The sequence below is a fragment of the Pyxicephalus adspersus genome, chromosome 10, assembly GCF_032062135.1.
Source record: "Pyxicephalus adspersus chromosome 10, UCB_Pads_2.0, whole genome shotgun sequence".
Lineage (NCBI taxonomy): Eukaryota > Metazoa > Chordata > Amphibia > Anura > Pyxicephalidae > Pyxicephalus > Pyxicephalus adspersus.
Genome location: NC_092867.1, coordinates 995,780 through 1,015,089, shown reverse-complemented (window position 1 = coordinate 1,015,089; position 19,310 = coordinate 995,780). Strand labels below are relative to the sequence as shown.

The 19,310-nt window shown below is 38.1% G+C and overlaps 1 gene segment (V, D, J or C); it reads left to right on the top strand.

The window, feature by feature from the left end:
* The first annotated feature begins 312 nt into the window (after positions 1-312).
* On the top strand, positions 313-4,138 carry LOC140340011 (T cell receptor beta variable 13-like). The segment is given in 2 exon segments: positions 313-397; positions 1,336-4,138. Coding segments are annotated over 2 exon segments (495 nt in total).
* Positions 4,139-19,310: the final 15,172 nt, after the last annotated feature.

Genomic DNA, 19,310 nt, shown 5'->3' with positions numbered 1-19,310 from the left:
ACCTGTGAACATTTTTTTAAAATTCAGTGAAATTGTGATTTTCTAAATTTATATGTATATTGCATTTGTAAATTGTGGGAAGCCGCACAATGTAAAATTAAAAACTGACTTCTTATAAAGAGGCCAATAAATGAAGAATTGACAGGAATCTGGATCAGTGCTGGAGAACTACAAGTCACAGAATGCCCTGCTTGAGGCTTTTTAGTATTTGTAGCAGAGGGTGAATGCAGATGTGAAATTGTGGTTTACTTTTCATCATAGCCCGGCCCTAAAGCGCAGGGTGACATCTTGAGGTTTTCCAGCTTTGCATTGTCTCTGAAGTTCCAGGAAGAACTCGTTTCATTGCAGATGGCGCAGCTTTTGCTTCAACTCGTTGTCACCCTGGGCGGATTCTGCTGTAAGATTCCTAAATTCAATTTATGGGGAGAATTTCGAATTTGCAAACAGTTCACTAAATAGAAATATTTTTCTATTTGATTCGCTTAAAAAAAGTTAGTTTGACTCCATGTGACCCTTTTTTGGGGGAGGGGTGTATTTAAGATATTTCAATGTATTGCAAATCGGTAAATCTGATCGATATTTGTGGACTGTTCTTTTTATCCTGGGATAGCTAAAAATAATTTGCATTAACCTTGGGTCATTAAAACTCCATTCCATCCATACAAAATCCCATTCCACGCTGCAACTTGCTAGAATGGACATTTCTAATTTTCCTAATTTTTATTAAAATGCCCGGTTTGTATCTGGTGATTGAATGTACTGAAATATACAATTCATAATTATTTTTCAGCTATTTGCATCGTTGTAATACTTTTTCAAAGTTTTTTTACAAATCACCCTGCACTTTGTTATAAATATAAAATCATTATATTTATCATAAGACCACAAAGTCAATGCTTCAGCACCGGACCCGCCACAGCCCTCATTGGACAGAAGGAGGATTTTTCATCCACATCCGGTTGGTATTTTCAGAAGAAGCCGATTGTATTTCAGTTTATAAAAATGTCATCAATCTCAGCCAGGACACTATCTGCATGGAGTTTGTAGGTTCTCCCTGTCTTTGTGTGGGTTTCCTCTCACATTCCAGAAAAGTGCCGTTGGGTTAATTGGCTTCCCCCCAAAATTAACCTTAGCCTGTGTTAATGATATATGACAATGGTCGGGACATTAGATTGTGAGCTCCTTTGAGGCACAGTTAGTCACATGACTGTGTATGTAATATGTCAGCACTATATAAATACCGTGTAATAATAATAGTGAAATATCAGATTATGATAAATGATTTACCAAAGGCTCCATAAAATAGTTTTCCATCTTTTGTTTCTGTTTCTTTAGATCTATGCATTGCCGCAGATGTCATCCAGACTCCCCATCTCTCCATGCCGTACACCGGGGAAAGTGTGCAACTAAAATGTGTTCACGATGACACGGCCTACCCCACGAAATTCTGGTACCGCCAGGTGGGACCCGGGTCACCCATCGTCCTGATTGGATACAACTACAGGGAGCAGCTTACTATGGAAAAAGACTTTAATGAAACAAAGTTTACAATCCAACGTGTGACGGATACAGAGAGTGCTCTGGGGGTCTCCGGTGTGTCCGTCCAAGACAACGCCGTCTACTTCTGTGCTAGCAGCAAACACAGCGAGACAACAAGGGAGCAGCGCTGTACAAAACTGGGAGCACCAAGAGACGCAGTGCTGGATATACCACAAGGCTTCCTGACACCCCACCACTTCCTGACACCTGGTGTGTATCTAATCCTCTGGGTAGAGTGCTGAAAGTTTGGGGCTCCCCCAGCCTTTTATTGCTCCCTGTGTCCTTGCTGCGGAGATTCCTCCTTATTATCTGTCCTGGTCACACTTGGAAACTTGCCGGCTTTTGCCTAAAATTGCTGGATTCTTACAATTACCCATTCAGGTTCCATTCACTGTCTGCCTGCTGACTTACAGAAGATTCACTTTGGTGAGAGCCAGGATAGACGCTGATGGGGGAACTCTGCTGGGAATAGAGCTTCTCTCCAGTATGGTGCTCTCACTGGAAAGTTAGGGCTTGTCAAGATTCACCCCTTATATTCATCGTACCTGGATTTTGCCAGGGATGCCAGTTAGCAGTTCTACGAGTGGTGAGTTCCATTCTCTGATAGACAGAAAGCAGTGGAAGAGTGACCCCAGTAGAATTAACAACTAAAGAACAAAAATGTGCTCTATTGTGTTCTAAATCTGAAGACAATGCCACTGCAGGCGATATTTTATATTTTTGATTCTATACACTGCGGTGCACTAAAAGAGATTCCTACAACACAATGGGGTCATTTCACTCCTAACTTCACAAGAAAGTTTGTGTTATGAAGTTTAAACAAATAATCTTATTTTCAATGCTTGAATGACATAATACCAACCATTATCTGAAGAAACACATAGATGTGCTACTGATAGCGTTCTCTCCTATTGGTGAAACGCGTTAAGGACTGTGATAGTTATCAATACAAATTATGTGATTACTGAATTGTCATTATTTGCATCTTGCAAGCATTCATCGTTTTGTTTTACGTTTTTTATAATATTGTATATTATTTGTACTGCAACAAATTGCTTTTTAACATAAATTGTGTTGTGTTGATATTTGGCACCAATAAAACCCACGCAAACGTTCCCTGTTGGTATAAGATAATCCTTAGACATTTGTTAGGGTATGGTGCAATGTAAACAATTCTCCCAGAGTATCCTATTGAACAAATATTTCAATGCAGGACTTCCTATTGTGGAATTATATAATAGAGCAGGTTCAGTACCAAGATGGCAACATGTAGGCAAACAGATTTTAAGTGGAAATTGAATGTCAGTTCTAGTAACAGCATAAGGAAGGAAAAGTTTTGCCTTAAGGAAAGGATATAGATGATTGGAAGACATTGCTTATTTGTCTTGTGAAATAGCAGACACCGGCTGGGCTAGCATGCATGCAACATAATTGCTACCATACAGGAAGAAGGCGGGGCCACTCTTATTCAGGGGTGGGTTCAAAGGTGAGGGGGAGGTCTAAACTTTGAGATCTTGGTGGGAAGGGGAGCAACTCAGTCTTAGATCTACTCCTTAAAGCCCCAAAGAGCCCTGTAGCCACCCTAGATTCCTAACAGTCTTCTACCCACCTCAATTAGAACTTCTCAGCTCCCCAAATTTTACAACACCCCACAAAGCCGCTTCCAACCTCCCAGCCCCCAGATATCATTTATTCTACTGACACAGATTCCAAAACAGTCTTCCTTGGACTGACACCCCCAACCAACAACATCTTTTCTTCCTGCAGATGAGACCTTTGATATAGAGACTTTTCTTCCAGTGACACAATCAGGAATGCAGGAATATTTTTCCCTCATACCAATGGTGAGACATTTCTTCCTTTGTCATTGTTACCCCATAATTTACTGCAGGACAGAACACGTGCACCCATTAAATCCTCAATCCTCTGCAGTGTGCAACAACCATTGCCAGTTTTATTGCACATGGGGCAAGCAGTACATGGCAACACAAACCACTAGGGGGCACCACACAAAAGCACAAAAAGAGACCCGCACAATGCTAAATGCAATGAAATGTCTGCTTTGAAAATGAGATACATGTTTACACCTCTGTGACTTTCTATTTTACTGAGAGAACCTCAGTCCTATGCTTTAATATTGGGATGAGTTGAAGAATTTGGATGACTTTTGGATATATGATATTTCTTATTGCTTGGGCTCTGGGATACAATTTAAACTTACCGTCCTGTTCACACGCTCCTGTAGTATGTATACTGCACGTGTAAGATCCCATTAGAACTGGCTGCTGGGAATGAATAGACTTCTGCACACATATGCAGTAATTATTCCGCTCTGGCCAATCATGATGTGCGAAAATCCCAAAACCAGAAAAGGACCGGGTGAAGATGTCGGCAGTGGGGAAGGAACAAGGAGAGGTGAGTTTACTTCCAATGTAAAATGTTTCCTAAAACATACATATCCTATTTTCAATAAAACCATAAAAACATGAATCCCAATCTACGTTCCTTTTCTACGTTTTGCGTTTTGCGGAACTGGTCCTCTTCTTCAGGAGTTCACTGGGAAACTTAAAAGATTGATTATCTGCTCCATGTCTTCTCAAACCCCTCAAAGATTGGCAGAAAACCCAAGAAAAGTCAGTAGTGGCTGCAAGGGTCCCAACATGGCCAATACACACAATGGGTATTCCACCAATACGAGTCTTCCTCGTATCCTCCAGCAGATCCTCCATTTCTCCATAGGGATTAACAGACCAGAAGAGAGCGCCGAGTGGAAAAGAAACATAGCTTGGCATTAATGTTTTTATGGTTTTATTGAAAATAGGATTTGTATGGTAGTGGAAATAAATACAAAAAGATGTACAAAAAGAGAAATGTGTTTCAAGCAATCTTATATGATCCATTGCATTAAAGGTCCCTTGGTGTGTCAATGTTTGTCTTTGGCAAACATTATTTTTTGAAAAGACCTGTTGATCGATATTTTAGACACTTTTAATCTTATGGCCTATTCCTGTTACCTCCTGAGTGTAGAAAGCCAGCTCCATAAATAAAGGTTTGACCAGCTTGGTGTGCATGGGCATGGCATGGGCATGGCATGGGCAGTACGGAGCCCTGACCTCAACCCTACTGATGTTGTTGGATGTTGGTTGAAAGCCAACTCTGAGCCAGGTCTTCTGAACCAAATCCTAACCTAATGCTGAATGATCCCAATTCTTCCCAGAACAATAGAGGCAGCAAAAGGGTTGGGTGGTAATGGTGGTAATGGTGGTGAGGAAATCCATTCCAGGTTTGCTGGATCACTCAGCTTCACTGATAAAAATTGTATCCTCACCTGGAGGGCTTTAATAAAGCGGGCCTATGGTTCCTGAGATAGAAGAACTCGTACGCTTACCTTTGTTTCATCTACCATAGCAAAAAATATAAATTTATGTTGACCTCTTTGGGTGGACATAAACGGGGTAAAAAAGTATAAAATTATATCTAGCTTATTTATATTTTGTTTTCTTAGGTGGAGCTGTAATGCGGGGTGTTATTATGTGACTCCTTTTATTGTATTATTCGCTGTCACTTCCTGTTCAGCTTCAGATTGAATTTGGCTTCGAGGCTCAACCATCGTATCGGGAAAATGATAATAATTCTGCATTTCCTCCTTCCCATCTGCTGGCTGACCTGTAAGTTTTATTTCTGGCTGTATGAATGGGATGATATTGCTTGATTGTAGTTATATGTGTAATATTCCTGGTTTGCTGTGTCCTGAGTTTCATATTGTTACAGTAAAATAGATTTTCCCATCCATAAATTGAACTAAAAGTAGCAAAAACATTTTTCTAGGAACATTTAAAAATTGTATTTCCTTGTATGTGTAAATGGGAATGTATTAAGAAGCCTTAATCAACCTTTTTATCCCATTGGAACCCTTGAAATAGGAAACCCATAAAACCAATTTATAGGGAACCAGTGGGAAAATGCTGGTGGTCAGTGGGATGAATGGCCCTCCTTACAATGGTGGTCGCAATGCTAAATCAGTCATTGGCGTCCTGCAGCTGGCTCTTCCTAAAGACATTGACCCTGGAACTAGGCAGCCATCAAATGAGCGATCAATCATCCTTAGAATTCCATGGTAAGAAATAGCTGACATAGAGCTGTAATAATAATTTTTTTAACTTTAATCTTTATAATCAAAATTTCTGCAATGTTTTAGCTTCAACCAAGTGCAAGTTAAAAATCTGTAGTTCCAAAATGCTTCTTGAAGGACCATAGGCGATCATCCAATTAATGATTTATTAAAGTCTTGTATTGGTCTAACCCTTCCAAGGAACGGGTCTATTTATAAAACAGTGAATATGATGTTCAGCAACATCCTCAGGTCTATGTGATTTCAATGGCAGTGATTGATTCTTTAGCAGATAATTTGTGCTAAATGTCATTCATTGCTTTATAACTAGACCCATAGGAAAACAATGTAACCTTTTTTATAAACTTTAAGGAGGAATAATAATTTCCATGGTCTAATATTACTAAAATAATTAAAAGAAAAACTTCTTAGAAATGTTTAGATGTTAATGAAAAAGCTTTGGTCATCATATCTGTATTGATGAAATATTGATAGCTTTTTTAATCCCACGCCTTGGCTGAGATATATAGACGACATATAAAATGTTCCGTTTGCCCCAGCAGTCTCCCTGGCCGGCGATGTTATCCAATCACCACGCTTGGCTGTGGCTCGATATCTGGACAAAATATCCCTGACATGTGAACATGATGACACCAGCAAATATACAAAGCTTTGGTACCGACAGAAGATGGGAAAAGAGTTTGTGCTCATGGGGCTCACAAATTACCAAGAAAAGGCAGAAATGGAGAGCGGATTCAAGGGTGAAAGATTCATCATTTTTCCTGAGAAGACTGAGAAGAGCATTCTGACCATCGTCAATGTCAGCGCAGAAGACAACGCAATCTATTACTGTGCTAGCAGTGTGCACAGCGAGAGAAGATTATCTGGAGAGTGTTCAGAACCCAACGACTCCTCCTTGTTAAATATGACACAGGAAACCAATAAATGGAAAGTTATTAAAGCAGGTGCAATGTCTACATCTGCCACGGCATTCATCAACGGATCTGATTCTATTTATTTCTGCTTCTATGATCTTAGATAATACTAAAGCAAAACATACAATTTTTTATGTTACATCAGTTTCCATATTGGGCCATCTATTATATAATAATGTTCCCTTGATTATGCTACTAATACAAAGTAGAAATAAACCCGAACTGAATGATCATTGCTATGCTAAAATAACATAAGTGATTGCTCTTTTTCAAATAAAGTTTTTACCTTTTTTTTTTGCCATAAATTGCAAAAAAAAGTTCCGTATATTAGTGATGTCAACACAAACCACTAGGAGGTGCTACAAACGAATACACCGATGTAACAAGCAAACTGATATAATGCTATATTACTTTTTGTTACTCTGTACCTTTCTTTATATTTTAAACATTCAGCCATTACTTTTTTGAATTTTAGTCCATTGTTTACTTTTTTGATGAGGCATTTGTAAGAAAAATTTCATTCCTAAGAGTTGTCTCTTTAATATACTTTAACGTTTGACCTTAAAATGATGCTTCTCCTACCAGTCATAGATGTTACAGGGCCCTCATGCAGCAGCACAGGTTGCACCTCCTTATGTCCTCCCTGGTCTTGCATGAAATGCAGATCAACTCCCTCATTCACATCTACTACTTGGTATGATGGGAATCAGCTACTTGACGGTCCAAGAAGCTTTATAACAGTACTATGAGTGCAAATAACATGGGGTAGTACCATAGCTAAAGGTATGGAGGTGCCCCATCAAATGACTTCATCAGGTGACCAATCAGATGAGTTCTGGTGTTTCCAGTGATGGGTTATGGCTATTATCATACAAAGACATTTTACACCGTTGTGCAACTAATTGTGGCAACTATTTGGTGACGACCAATTTCTGTTCCCCCATGGATGTGTCTTTGTGTACAAAGCCAATGTATGGTTTGACCAGTTTGGTGAGAAGGAACTGAAATGGCCCACACAGAGCCCTGACCTCAACCCTATTGAACATAGGGGGTGAACTGGAATCTGTGAGGGGGTCTGCCCATTCCAAATCAGTTACACATGGGGAGGTGGGGGAAGGTTTGGATCTATTTCTGCATGTGTTAGCTCTATGAATGGAGCCTGGTGAATTTATCATTCATGTAATTGCAAGTCCTCTGACTCCTATTAGTAGAAGTGGTGATAATCTAATTGAAATATACAATGGATTATAAGCAATGGTGAACCTGAATCCTCTGATAAAAAGGTGCATTGGGCCTCACCCCGATAAGTGGAGGCATCTGAGCCAATTCTGCTCATTTGTTTCCAGCCTGGAATCATAACGAAGAACTGGGCGGCATCGGATGAGCATCTCTTAGTGTGCCCTGCGGGGGTGCAGGATTGGGGACTCCTCATATTGGGTACAGTAGGTGTACAGATCTAGGATTATCACCTAAAAACATATTCCAATACAGATCTCATCCAATTCCAGTTTCATTGCAAGATGTAAAAGGACAACGGATATGCCGGTGCTGGTACCAATATGATTTATCAATGGCAGTATATCTGCAGGAGAATATTCAACTTTTTTTACAACTCATAGGTGGGGCTGTTATTATGTGACTCCCATTCATCGTATTATTTGCTGCCACTTCCTGTTCAGCTTCAGATTAAATTTGGCTTCAGAGCCTAAACATTGCATCTGGAAAATGATGAGAATTCTGCATTTCCTCCTTCCCATCTGCTGGCTGACCTGTAAGTAACTCGTTATTCCTGGCGGTATGAATGGATCTCAGTGATATGTGTATGATTCTAGGTTCCATTTCTAGTATTGTATGGAGATGTATGAGGTTAAAGAAGTGATCCTGTCCAATAATTATTCTGGAAGTTTGTAGTTTTTTTTTACACATTTTGAGTTATTTGTGTGTTTGGTTCTATGAACAATAAAATATTTTAGGAAATAGGTGTGCTTGGAAAAGTGATGAGCTGAACATTGCTCGGATAAAGTGAAATGTTACCCAGTGGGGAGACTGACCAACGAGAGGAAATCCCTTCAACGTGAGGGAATCATCTCACAAGTTCCTCCATTCCACATTTCTTCTTCTACTCTTCTGCTGGAATTTTCCTTCACTTTCAGGTTGGCTGAAGAGGCTAAATCTCCCCGCTAGACAGTGATACAAACTTTGCATGGGTTCTAACACCAAAATGTCTTTGCATTTTAAAGCCTATTTGAGTTATGTTTCTGGTAAATAACATTGTTGAGCTTCTAAAATAGGACGGTCATTTTTATTGTTAGCTTCAGCTTTATAGCTAAAAAGTTTGCAAAGTTTTTGCTTCATTTGTAAATAAATGCAAGTCAAAAAATTGTTTAAAAATTGCTTATTCAATTTATGAAAACTGAATTATAAAGCAATGAATCTGATATTCTCTGGTGGAGAACCTTCATATGTTTTCATTGGATTGTATGCAGACAATGGATGCATTCTGCAGAAAATATTTGGAAAATTCCCAGCTTTATATATGGACCCTTAAGAAGTTTTAAATTTGAGGAAGGATAAACTGTGTATGGGTTTCCATATCTGCATCATTTTTGGTACCAGAAACATTTCTGACTATCTCTGGGTATACGCCTACAAAACCAGGGTGCTAGATGTCCTATATAGCTGGCAGTTATAATGTATAATACTATGAGCACCAACAAATATACAAAGCTTTGATACCGACAGAAGATGGGAAAAGAGTTTGTGCTCACGGGGCTCACAAGTTACCAAGACAAGCCATGAATGGAGAGCGGATTTACAGGTGAAAGATTCATCATTTTTCTTCAGAAGACTGAGATCTATCTATCAATCTATTACTGTGCTAGCGGTGAGCACAAAGCATCTGAATCTGTTTATTATTGCTTTTTGATCTTTGTGAAATATATATTCCCTGCAATGTAGCTCATAGCCACTAGAGGGAGGTATTGACAAGTGGTGCATTTAACTGGTACTTTGATGATAAAATGAAAATTTCTTCTAGCAAAAATGTTTATTTATTGATTTCCCATCAATACAGACAATTTATTATTCGCCTCCCCTTAAGTATGTTAGCAATACATTATTCAACATTTGCCAATCTTCCTAGTGTCTTCCTATTGCTGAGGGCAGTGGATTGTGTCTGAGCAGTATTAGAATGGTCACTGGTAACCCCCACAGGAGGCCATCTGACCTATGGGCACAATTTGGAGACAGGTGTCAACCTATAACAGGAGGGGCTGAGGCAAAAACCTTCTAGTCTTTTCTGATGTTTTAGGAATAATCTGAGTATTTCCTATCCACATGACCACAATGGAGACTGGGGAATTACTGACAAAAAATAACCCCTATTTTTAAACAGCACTGTAGATGTTGCTGTGGCCTGCAGATGGCAGTGTTGATCAGTTTAATACTGTAACAGTTGGGAACAGTTACTTTTTTTTTTAACAAAAACGTTTTCTCTTCCACATTTTTTAAGTCCGTATTAAAAAAAATGAAGATTTTTTTTTGTAAAATTAAGTACCAAATAGAATGTTTTGAAAAATATTAAAAAATGTATAGGAGGTATAAAAAAAAATGTCAAACAGTCAATATTTTTGTAATCTTAATTTCCTGTAAAATTTCCCATCACTTTTTGTCTTTATTGTGGTCTAGCTTCCACTGTATCCACGTGCAGATATCGGTGTAGTGAAAGCCAGGACGCAGGGATGGTTCTAGACAACATGGCCCCAAATGCAAAACTGGGGCCCCGGGGCAGAGTCCCTTGGCAATTGCCCCGTTTGCCAGGCCCTAATACTGGCACTTCCTAGAAGCTAATATATACAAAGACTGATGGCAATGTTGACTTTCTCCCGTAGGGTCAATGGCTGCCGATGTCATCCAGACTCCCAGTTTCCATGTGGCTCGCTCTTTGGAAAGTATCTCCATGACTTGTGTACATGACAACTCTGCCTATAGCACCAAACTGTGGTACCGGCAGGCAAAGGGGAAGGAGCCGGTTCTGATTGGCTACACAGTGAACACCGGATGGCCAGAAATGGAGAAAGGATTTAATGAGAGCAGAATAAGCATCCAGCCGGAGAGGATTGAGAAAAGCATCCTGAACATCAGCAAACTCTCACCCCAAGACAGTGCTTTGTATTACTGTGCCAGTAGCACACAGTGAGCGAGTCTGCTGGAGAAGATGTACAGAACCGTGACAAACCCTGCAGTGCTACACCAGGGGCCACATAGTGCTAGAAGAAGATTATTACATTTTCTGCAATGATCCCAACCGTAATGCAATTATTTCCAAGGGAGATTTGATTTATTATGATGATAATCAGCGCTCTACACTAAAGTGCTGACCCATTTAGTGAGAAGTGGTGTACAAAGCCTATTCACTTCCATTGGGGTCACATACAGTGTCCTTAAAAGTTTGATTTTCACTGTCAGGGTGGACTTTTCTCTACTATCAAAGTAACAAACGTTATCTTGCTGATTTCTATTTATAAATGGAGTAGTAATAGAAAAATGTGCTTATAAAAGGTAACATACAGTTCATTTCCGAACTAGCAATTGTTCCAGCTGAATGGGGCAAACATAACACAATTGAAAAGGTTCTTTAACAATTTATCTGTGGCCCCTGTCATGGGTTTGTGGCCCCCCTTGCCCTGTTTCTCCCTTATGTATGTATATGGCTGTTTCTCTATCGTCTCATATAGTTGATTTGGATCCTTGCACTGACAAGCTTCTGGAGACTTGCATGGTGCGAGCCAAGGACAGCGCATGGCGAATACCGAGCTTTATTCTTCCCTCTTTGTTCATTTCCTGTTCCGCCCTCAGTCGCCCCCATTCCTTCTTCTCCCTCTCATTCCCTTCCTCTCTCTTTATCAGTTTTTCCATGGAATCCTGGGATTTCTCCAGAAGTTGCTGGAGGGTTCCATAAGCAATGAGCAGTTTGCACCTCTCAGGTCAGTATAAGTGACCCCAATGAAGTTTTGGGCTATCTGTAAGGGTGACATTCTTCCCACTGCCCAGCAATGTAAGAGGAATTCTTCCCACTGACCACCACACTACCTATTTTATCTCTCTCCCCTCTTTCCTTTATGCTACCCGAAATGTGATTCCCATGTGTGTGATGGCGGTGGTGGGTTGTTGGGTGGTGTCAGGAAATGAATGTTTGTGGCCTATATCCCATCCCCAATTCCTGGAAGTGCAAAGAGTTATATCACATTGTGTGGTTACAGTGCAGGTGTCAGTATATTCTGAATAACTTTCCTGCAAACCATCAGGATCGGAGCCCGCTTCTCATCTGTTGGTCAATCTGTATTGTCTACATTGTAGGTGGGAACATTTTTGTGTTTGGAAAAATACTTTTAAACCAAACAAGTATTCCAGAAGATATGTCTTGTGTTTTGTGAAGTTGTATTTAGGTTGTGTTATATATTGTAATTACATCTTGTAATGATTTTACAAGTAGTGAGAATATTGTGCATTTACATGATAATTGATTATTATTGCTTGCCAGCCTCCAGGACATTGGTAATTACATGGGTCAGTGGTGTGGATTTATTAATATCAATAAACATTGCAAATAAACCAAGCAGCCATCCAGCCAATCTTATGAATATTAGGAAATGTTATGAAATAAGATGAATTTTATTGTCCTTGTTTGATTTATAAATGTTAATTGTGAATATATTACAAGACTGAAAATCAGGCAGCGTTATATTGACGACATCCAATGTTCTGTAGTGTGCCTGGGAACTGATGCCATCCAAAATCCTAAACTCTAATTGCCAAGACCTGGAGATAATACAATTCTGATCTGTGAACACAACAACTCCCGGAATCTTGTGAGGTTTTGGTACCGCTTAGAGAGGGGAAAACCTTTGATTCATATAGGACACACATCTGTAACAAATCCACCATGGATGAGCAAACCCAACAAAGGCTGAGCAATAAAACAGAGAAAAGTGTTCTGACCATCCGAGACGTCTGGGGACAATGCAATATATTTCTATCACTCTGTGTATACATATATATATATATATATATATATACAGCCTTGTATATAACTAGGAGAGCAATGTATTCCCTTGTGATGCTACAAACAGCCCTGGGACAAGTGGGCTGAAATTCCTGTAACTTTCTATGGGAATTGAATAATACCCAAGGCTTAGTCTATACAGACGTTTCCCCAGCGTTTATCCTGAGGCTTTGAAAGCCCACGTTTGAAATTCCCATCCATTCCAAAGGGATAATCTACACAGGGATTTGTCCTTGAGGCACATTTATGAGCGATGTCTATAACACTGCATGCAACATTTAAAAAATTAAAATGCCTGGTTAATGCTGGAAAACCCCATTGATGGGGTCTATGCCATTTTTTCCCGCGTTTTCCCATGTTTACAGGAAAAAGTGGGAAAACATGGCATAGACGTTTTTACTAGTGATTTAAAGGCAAGCTTTAAAACACTCATAAATGTGCAAAAAAATGCATATAAACATAGTAGGAACGTTTATACCTAAACGCAATAGGAGAAATGTATCTAATTTAACAGTGTGACAGTAAATGTAAAGTCTCATCGGCTCAGCTTAAAGTAATTGTCACCTAAAAAAAACTTCATTCTTTGTTTAGCTATGTGAATTGAGCCTGTTCACCCCGGGGATAGAACAATGAAACAAAGTAAATAGAAAAGTTACAATGTTACTTTGTATTTCTCCATCTGGCACCTCCATGGTTTGTTTTTAAAAGTTTTATTAAAGTTTTGATAGCTGAGAATTTCTGGTAAGTGCAAGCAGTAATGGGGGGAGAAGAAAAAGGATTTCAATGAGGTTTTTGGGGTGTATGTAGCTGGTAAAATAAGGAATTCACTTACTGATTGCATTTTGTAAAGTATGGATAAGAAATATTCACTTTGAGAAAATGTAAATTTCCGAAATTATGGAAGGAAAAATAAATCAGTAAAAATCAATGCGGGAGAACTTTTATGTTTGTGTGTATGTATTTTATGTGTTATATATGTATTTTATATTTTTGCTTGTTGATATTTGATTTTTTTTTTTAAGAACAGATAATATGGGTTCTATTTATAAACTAGGAAATCAGACATTCCCCTAAAACCTTCCCACAATGTTCCAGGTCAATGTGTGTCAATGGCAGTTTCTGATTCCCACCAATGAATGTCAGATTCCTTGTTTTATAAATAGAGCCCAATATACGAGTGAATGTGGCATTACGGGATTATCAGCTGCAGTTAAATAATACTGGTGTGTGTTTTTACAAATTCAAACTTATTTTGTTAAACTTTTTGATGAATTATCTTACATTTATGAATATATTTATACTAAAATATTATATTATGTATACCAATATGATCCACAGGAAACTATCTAACCAAATGGAAAATCATTATTTGCCTGTCTCTATAAATGTTTGAAGAAAAACACACACAAGGGAGACATGGCGTCTTTTCAGTTAAACCCTTCTTCATTATTTTTGTGTTCAGAATTACTGATCACTACATTCATCAAAATATTTTATTGGACGCATAACAAACTTCAAATAGGAAATTGGTGCAAAATAAACTTTACTGAAATTCCTTGCTCATCCTTACTATTAATGTTATTAATATTATTATTAAACAGGATTTATATAGCGCCAACATATTACACAGCGCTGTACAATAAATAGGGGTTGTAAAACAACAGACAGATACAGACAGTGACACAGGAGGAGGAGAGGACCCTGCCCTGAAGAGCTTACAATCTATGAGGTGGGGGAAGTATCACACAATAGGAGGGGGATATGGAATGCTGGGAAGTGGTGAGGGTTTAGGAGACAGAAGAAGACGGGTAGGTGAGGGTGAAGCGTTGGGTTTTGAGGGCTCTTTTACATCTAAAGAAAGTAGGAGCAAGCCGAATAGGATGAGGAGGACCATTCCAGAGAGTCGGGGCAGCTCTAGAGAAGTCTTGGAGCCGTGCGTGTGAGGAGGTTATGAGTGAGGAAGTCATTAGTAGGTCATTGGAGGAGCAAAGAGAGCGGCTGGGGGGGATTTATCTACCAGGTCAGAAAGGTAAGTGGGACAAGAACTGTGGATGGATTAGATAGGTAGGTGGGGGAGGAGCTGTGGAGGGATTTGTGTATCAGGTAGGTAGGTGGGGGAGGAGCTGTGGAGGGATTTGTGTATCAGGTAGGTAGGTGGGGGAGGAGCTGTGGAGGGATTTGAAGGTAAAGCACAGGAGATGAATTTGATTGTAAGGTGAAATGAAGGCCAATGAAGAGAATTACAAAGAGATGCAGCAGGTAGGAGTACCGCCCTTGCTGCCAAGTATTGGGTAAAATTATGGACACAACCATAGCTGTTGGGTTTCATTGTCAGAGGCAGCAGGAGGCACCTTGTACCAGGGGGAGGTATTGGAGGCACCATGCTATGTACGTATTCACTGGTTCCATTAGCAGTCTGTTATTTCTCATCATTTCTCTTTCCTCAGCAGTAATCCTAGCCGTGGAGGTGAAGCAGGAGCCAAAATTCACCTCGGTGTATCCAGGGAATAATGTGTCAATTTACTGTGAACATGATGACGCAGCGTTCCAAGATAAATTCTGGTATTATGTGAAGAAGGGAGAAGCGGTAAGACGGATTGGATAGACAGCCAGCAGAATCAGCGTCTCCATGGATGATGGGTTTACAGATGGGAGAATAAGAATTCAGCTGATTGACGCTCAGAAAAACATTTTACACATTTCCGGGATCTCTGAGCAAGACGCTGTGCTGTATTTGTGTGCCGGCAGTGCTCACAGTGACATAAGGAAGTGAGAGTATTGTACACAATGGCTGGAAGTCACGCCTCTGTACGGAATATATATTTCTTATTTTCCAATAAGCTTTGTTAAAGTTTTAGAGAATTTATAACAATAATAAAAGAAAATAGAAAAATATGGAAATGGAGATGATAAATCTATATAACATAAAATATTAAGCATAGAGCAACATTAAAGGGATATAGGGAGCAAAGGGTGGGAAGAGTACTAGTGGGTGAGATTAATGGGTAAAGGATGCCGAAACGTTGTCATCCAGTGTTATGGTGGAATAAACGTTTGCAGTAAGAACAGCTCCGGAATGGAGGGACAAATGACATCAAATGGACCCCCAAATTCCTTTAAAACCCAACACTTCCCATCATGTTTCCCTGCTGCCCTCTGTGGCTTCTTTTCACCGATTCCTAACAAAACCACTGAATGGGGCCCTAGAAATGGGGCCCTGGGGCCAGAAGAATGGCAGGCGTCTTTTCAAACCTTAGTAGGTAACTAAGCAGAGATTGAAATAAAGGGTCTTATTGTGCCAACGCCATTAATAGTATGCCGGGCATTTCAGAATATGCCCCCGAATATTGGAATGTAGATAGGAAATGATTGCTAAGACACTACAGAAGATCACCGAGGCCCAACATGGAATATGCTACACCTGTAATATAAGCAAGTACCCTACCGGCCCATTCTGGCCCTGCTGATTCTTGCTTGCTGATTTCAAGAAATCCATTCCAGGTTTGCTGGATCACACAGGTTCTTCCATGATAGTCTATCTTCTTCAGCCTTGCAGAGCTTTATTAAATCAGGCCCAATGACTACGAGGTCCGTTCTCATAGGAAATGATCTGCATGGGGTTTGTATGACCCCCTTGTATATGTTTTCCACTATTAGAATATTTGTACAATAACTGGATTCTTGGATTGCCTCGGGTGGTCAGTAGTCCGTTACTTACATTTATGTGTCCATAGGAAAGTGTTATCAGCATGGAAAGAACTTTATCAGTATAAGAAGGGCAGCTACAGAATACCAAAAACATTTCCCTCCGTTTGGACCTGAATCACGCCATTCCATGTACATGTCAGTAATAAGTAACCCGAGCAAGATGCAAAGATCCTCCTGAGATTTGTCTTCACCTCGTGGTGTCTGAATTGTGGGAACTTTTATCATTTTCCTTCTGTTACGCTGCTACTTTTATTACTGCACCCTCTCACACATACATACGGATTGCATTTACAACAAAAGCTTGTTAGTATACAGGTGACCAATATATAAAAACATTTATCAATTTCTTATGTTAGCTTAAAATAAATTAGGATATGTTAGAATTTCTCTTCTCGTATTTTTAGATTTGCTGATTTATTATTTTTTTTCACTGTCAATTGAAAATGTCTAAATATTATATTTATTTTTATTATTATTATTTATTATTATATTATATATTTTATTATTTTAATATTTGAATTATATTTATAACTGCTATGAATACATTGAAAAATGGGGACCATCATAGATAATAATGGAAAGCCGGGTATCTCTATTTGCCCCTTGGTTTGCCAGAATATGTCCACAAAGCATAGAGAAATCCAAAATAACATCTAATTAATTATTTTTTATATTGCTTATTAGTAAATGTATACTAATTGCAAATTATTGTTCCATTTTTAATTCCACTTTTTGTAGCACAGAAAAAAACAAATTGCAATTTATTAATTTAGCAGATATTGTTTTAAACATTTATTAACCTAAAAAATAAATATTGTTTTGTGTCCTTTTTGTGGCTTTTTACTGCTTTTTTACATTGTAACTACAAATATTAATTAAAAATACAATACATAATTATTAGATTTTTTTCTGAAATAATTTAAATCTAGAGACAATTTATATACATTTTATTATTATTGCTATTATAAATATTATTATGTTTTTTCTCCTATGTGTCCTATTTTAGAATTATTATATTTCCTTTTTTCTATTTATATCTACACATTTTTTTGGTTGGTATATTTTTTCTATAGACTGTGTGGGAGCAGAAACGCGATGTAGTGCAAAGCCAATTGAACAAGGCGGCCCAAACTGGTGAAAGCATGTCAATGAATTATTTAGACGACAGAACAAATACTGGTACCGCCAGAAGGATAAGATTGGATTTTAGTATAATGCAGGGGAAGTGAGAATGGAAAATGATTTTACTAAAAAGAAAGTGATAATGAAAGCCAAGACATTTAACAAAAAGCACCCTGACCATAAATGCCGTGTCTACAAATGATTGGTCATTGTGAATAGTGGGTCAACGTTTGCCTTGTCAATAGCTGTTTTCACATTATTCACTTTTCTTACCTTTTTTAACATTCTTTAATTTCATATTACATCAATATAATAACATACACATAAACAAGGGTAGTAGTGGTAACAATAACTTACTGGCTGTCATCCTGCAAAGGAAAAAAGAAATGTATTACTTTTAACACAGCTGTACAGCCAGCTTATACTTGAGTTGCAATACATACTCACCTGCAATAATCAATACTGTCACTAGATGTCATCAGTCTTCCAGATTGCATGACAGCCAGTGTCATTCAGTCCTCTATCTATAGGTCCAGGCTGTCATGGACATGCCCCCTGGTGGTGGACCATCACCTTGTCTAAAAGTCCTACTGTCTAGTGATTAAACATCATTATATGGGTGGTGTTCAAATCAAGAGAAAGAGCCTCCTTCTGCTCCCACCAGAGGAGAAGATGGACATGTGATGCCATTGGACGCAGCTTACCTTCTTATAAATCTTTGTGTAAAAGCAAAAAAAATAATTTAAATGGGTCTTAAAAAACACAAATACATAATGAGGTGTGTGACTCACTATGACACGCCCCAGTATATTCTGTCCATGGACACGGTTCACAAAATTGTGTCTGTTGTCACGCTGAGCTGTGGAGATGATGAAGTTTTTATTGCAGTTCCTGTTCTCCGTCTGCTACCTGCAGTGTAAGTCTGACTAATGTCTGCAATGTAGATGATCGATATATTATATACATATAGATTTACTATGACATTTATTTTGTATTGTTTTATTTTATTTCATTTATTTCATTTTATCAATCAGGACTGCAATGTATTCTGTATGAAATTTGTATTAACAAATAAAGAACTATTGTCTATACAAAAGATGTATAAAGGACTTTCATGTAACTTCTTTAACTTCTTCTAACTAAACCTTTATTACAAATTTATTATATGATAAATTACTAAATATTATAGAAATATGTAAAGATTGCAATAGGAAATTAATTGCTGGAGGAATGAACATAAAACAGCGCAGTGCATTCCATGAAATGAAAGTTTTATTAATAATAATTTAATTTTTACATAATAGGAATTTTGTCTTTAAATTTATATATTACCAGTTTTATTATATTTGATATGATATTTTATTACCAATATCACAAAAGCTTTGTTATACAAATATATTTGTAGTTTTTCATATCTATTTTGTACTTTCATGATCTGTACTGGAAATTTATTGAGTGGAATTTTTATGTTATTTTAAGTTCTGTTTTTAATGAATTTATTACTTGTAGCATTTTCTTATGTATATTATATTATATTACTTATATTACTTATGCAGCATTTTCATGTCCAGTAACAAATCCTCCAGAAACTCTACAGTGCTTCTTTTTTGTTACTGCCAAAGATTGTTATAGAAATGATTTATTGGAGGAATGAGCATTGTTTATATTGGCCAATCAAAGCCATTAATCTAATTTTAAAATATTATGAATTTCATATCATTTAGGTGTTTCACTATTTCTCTAAGATCGTAATATTATTATTATTATTATCATTATTATTAAACAGGATTTATATAGCGCCAACATATTACGCAGCGCTGTACATTAAATA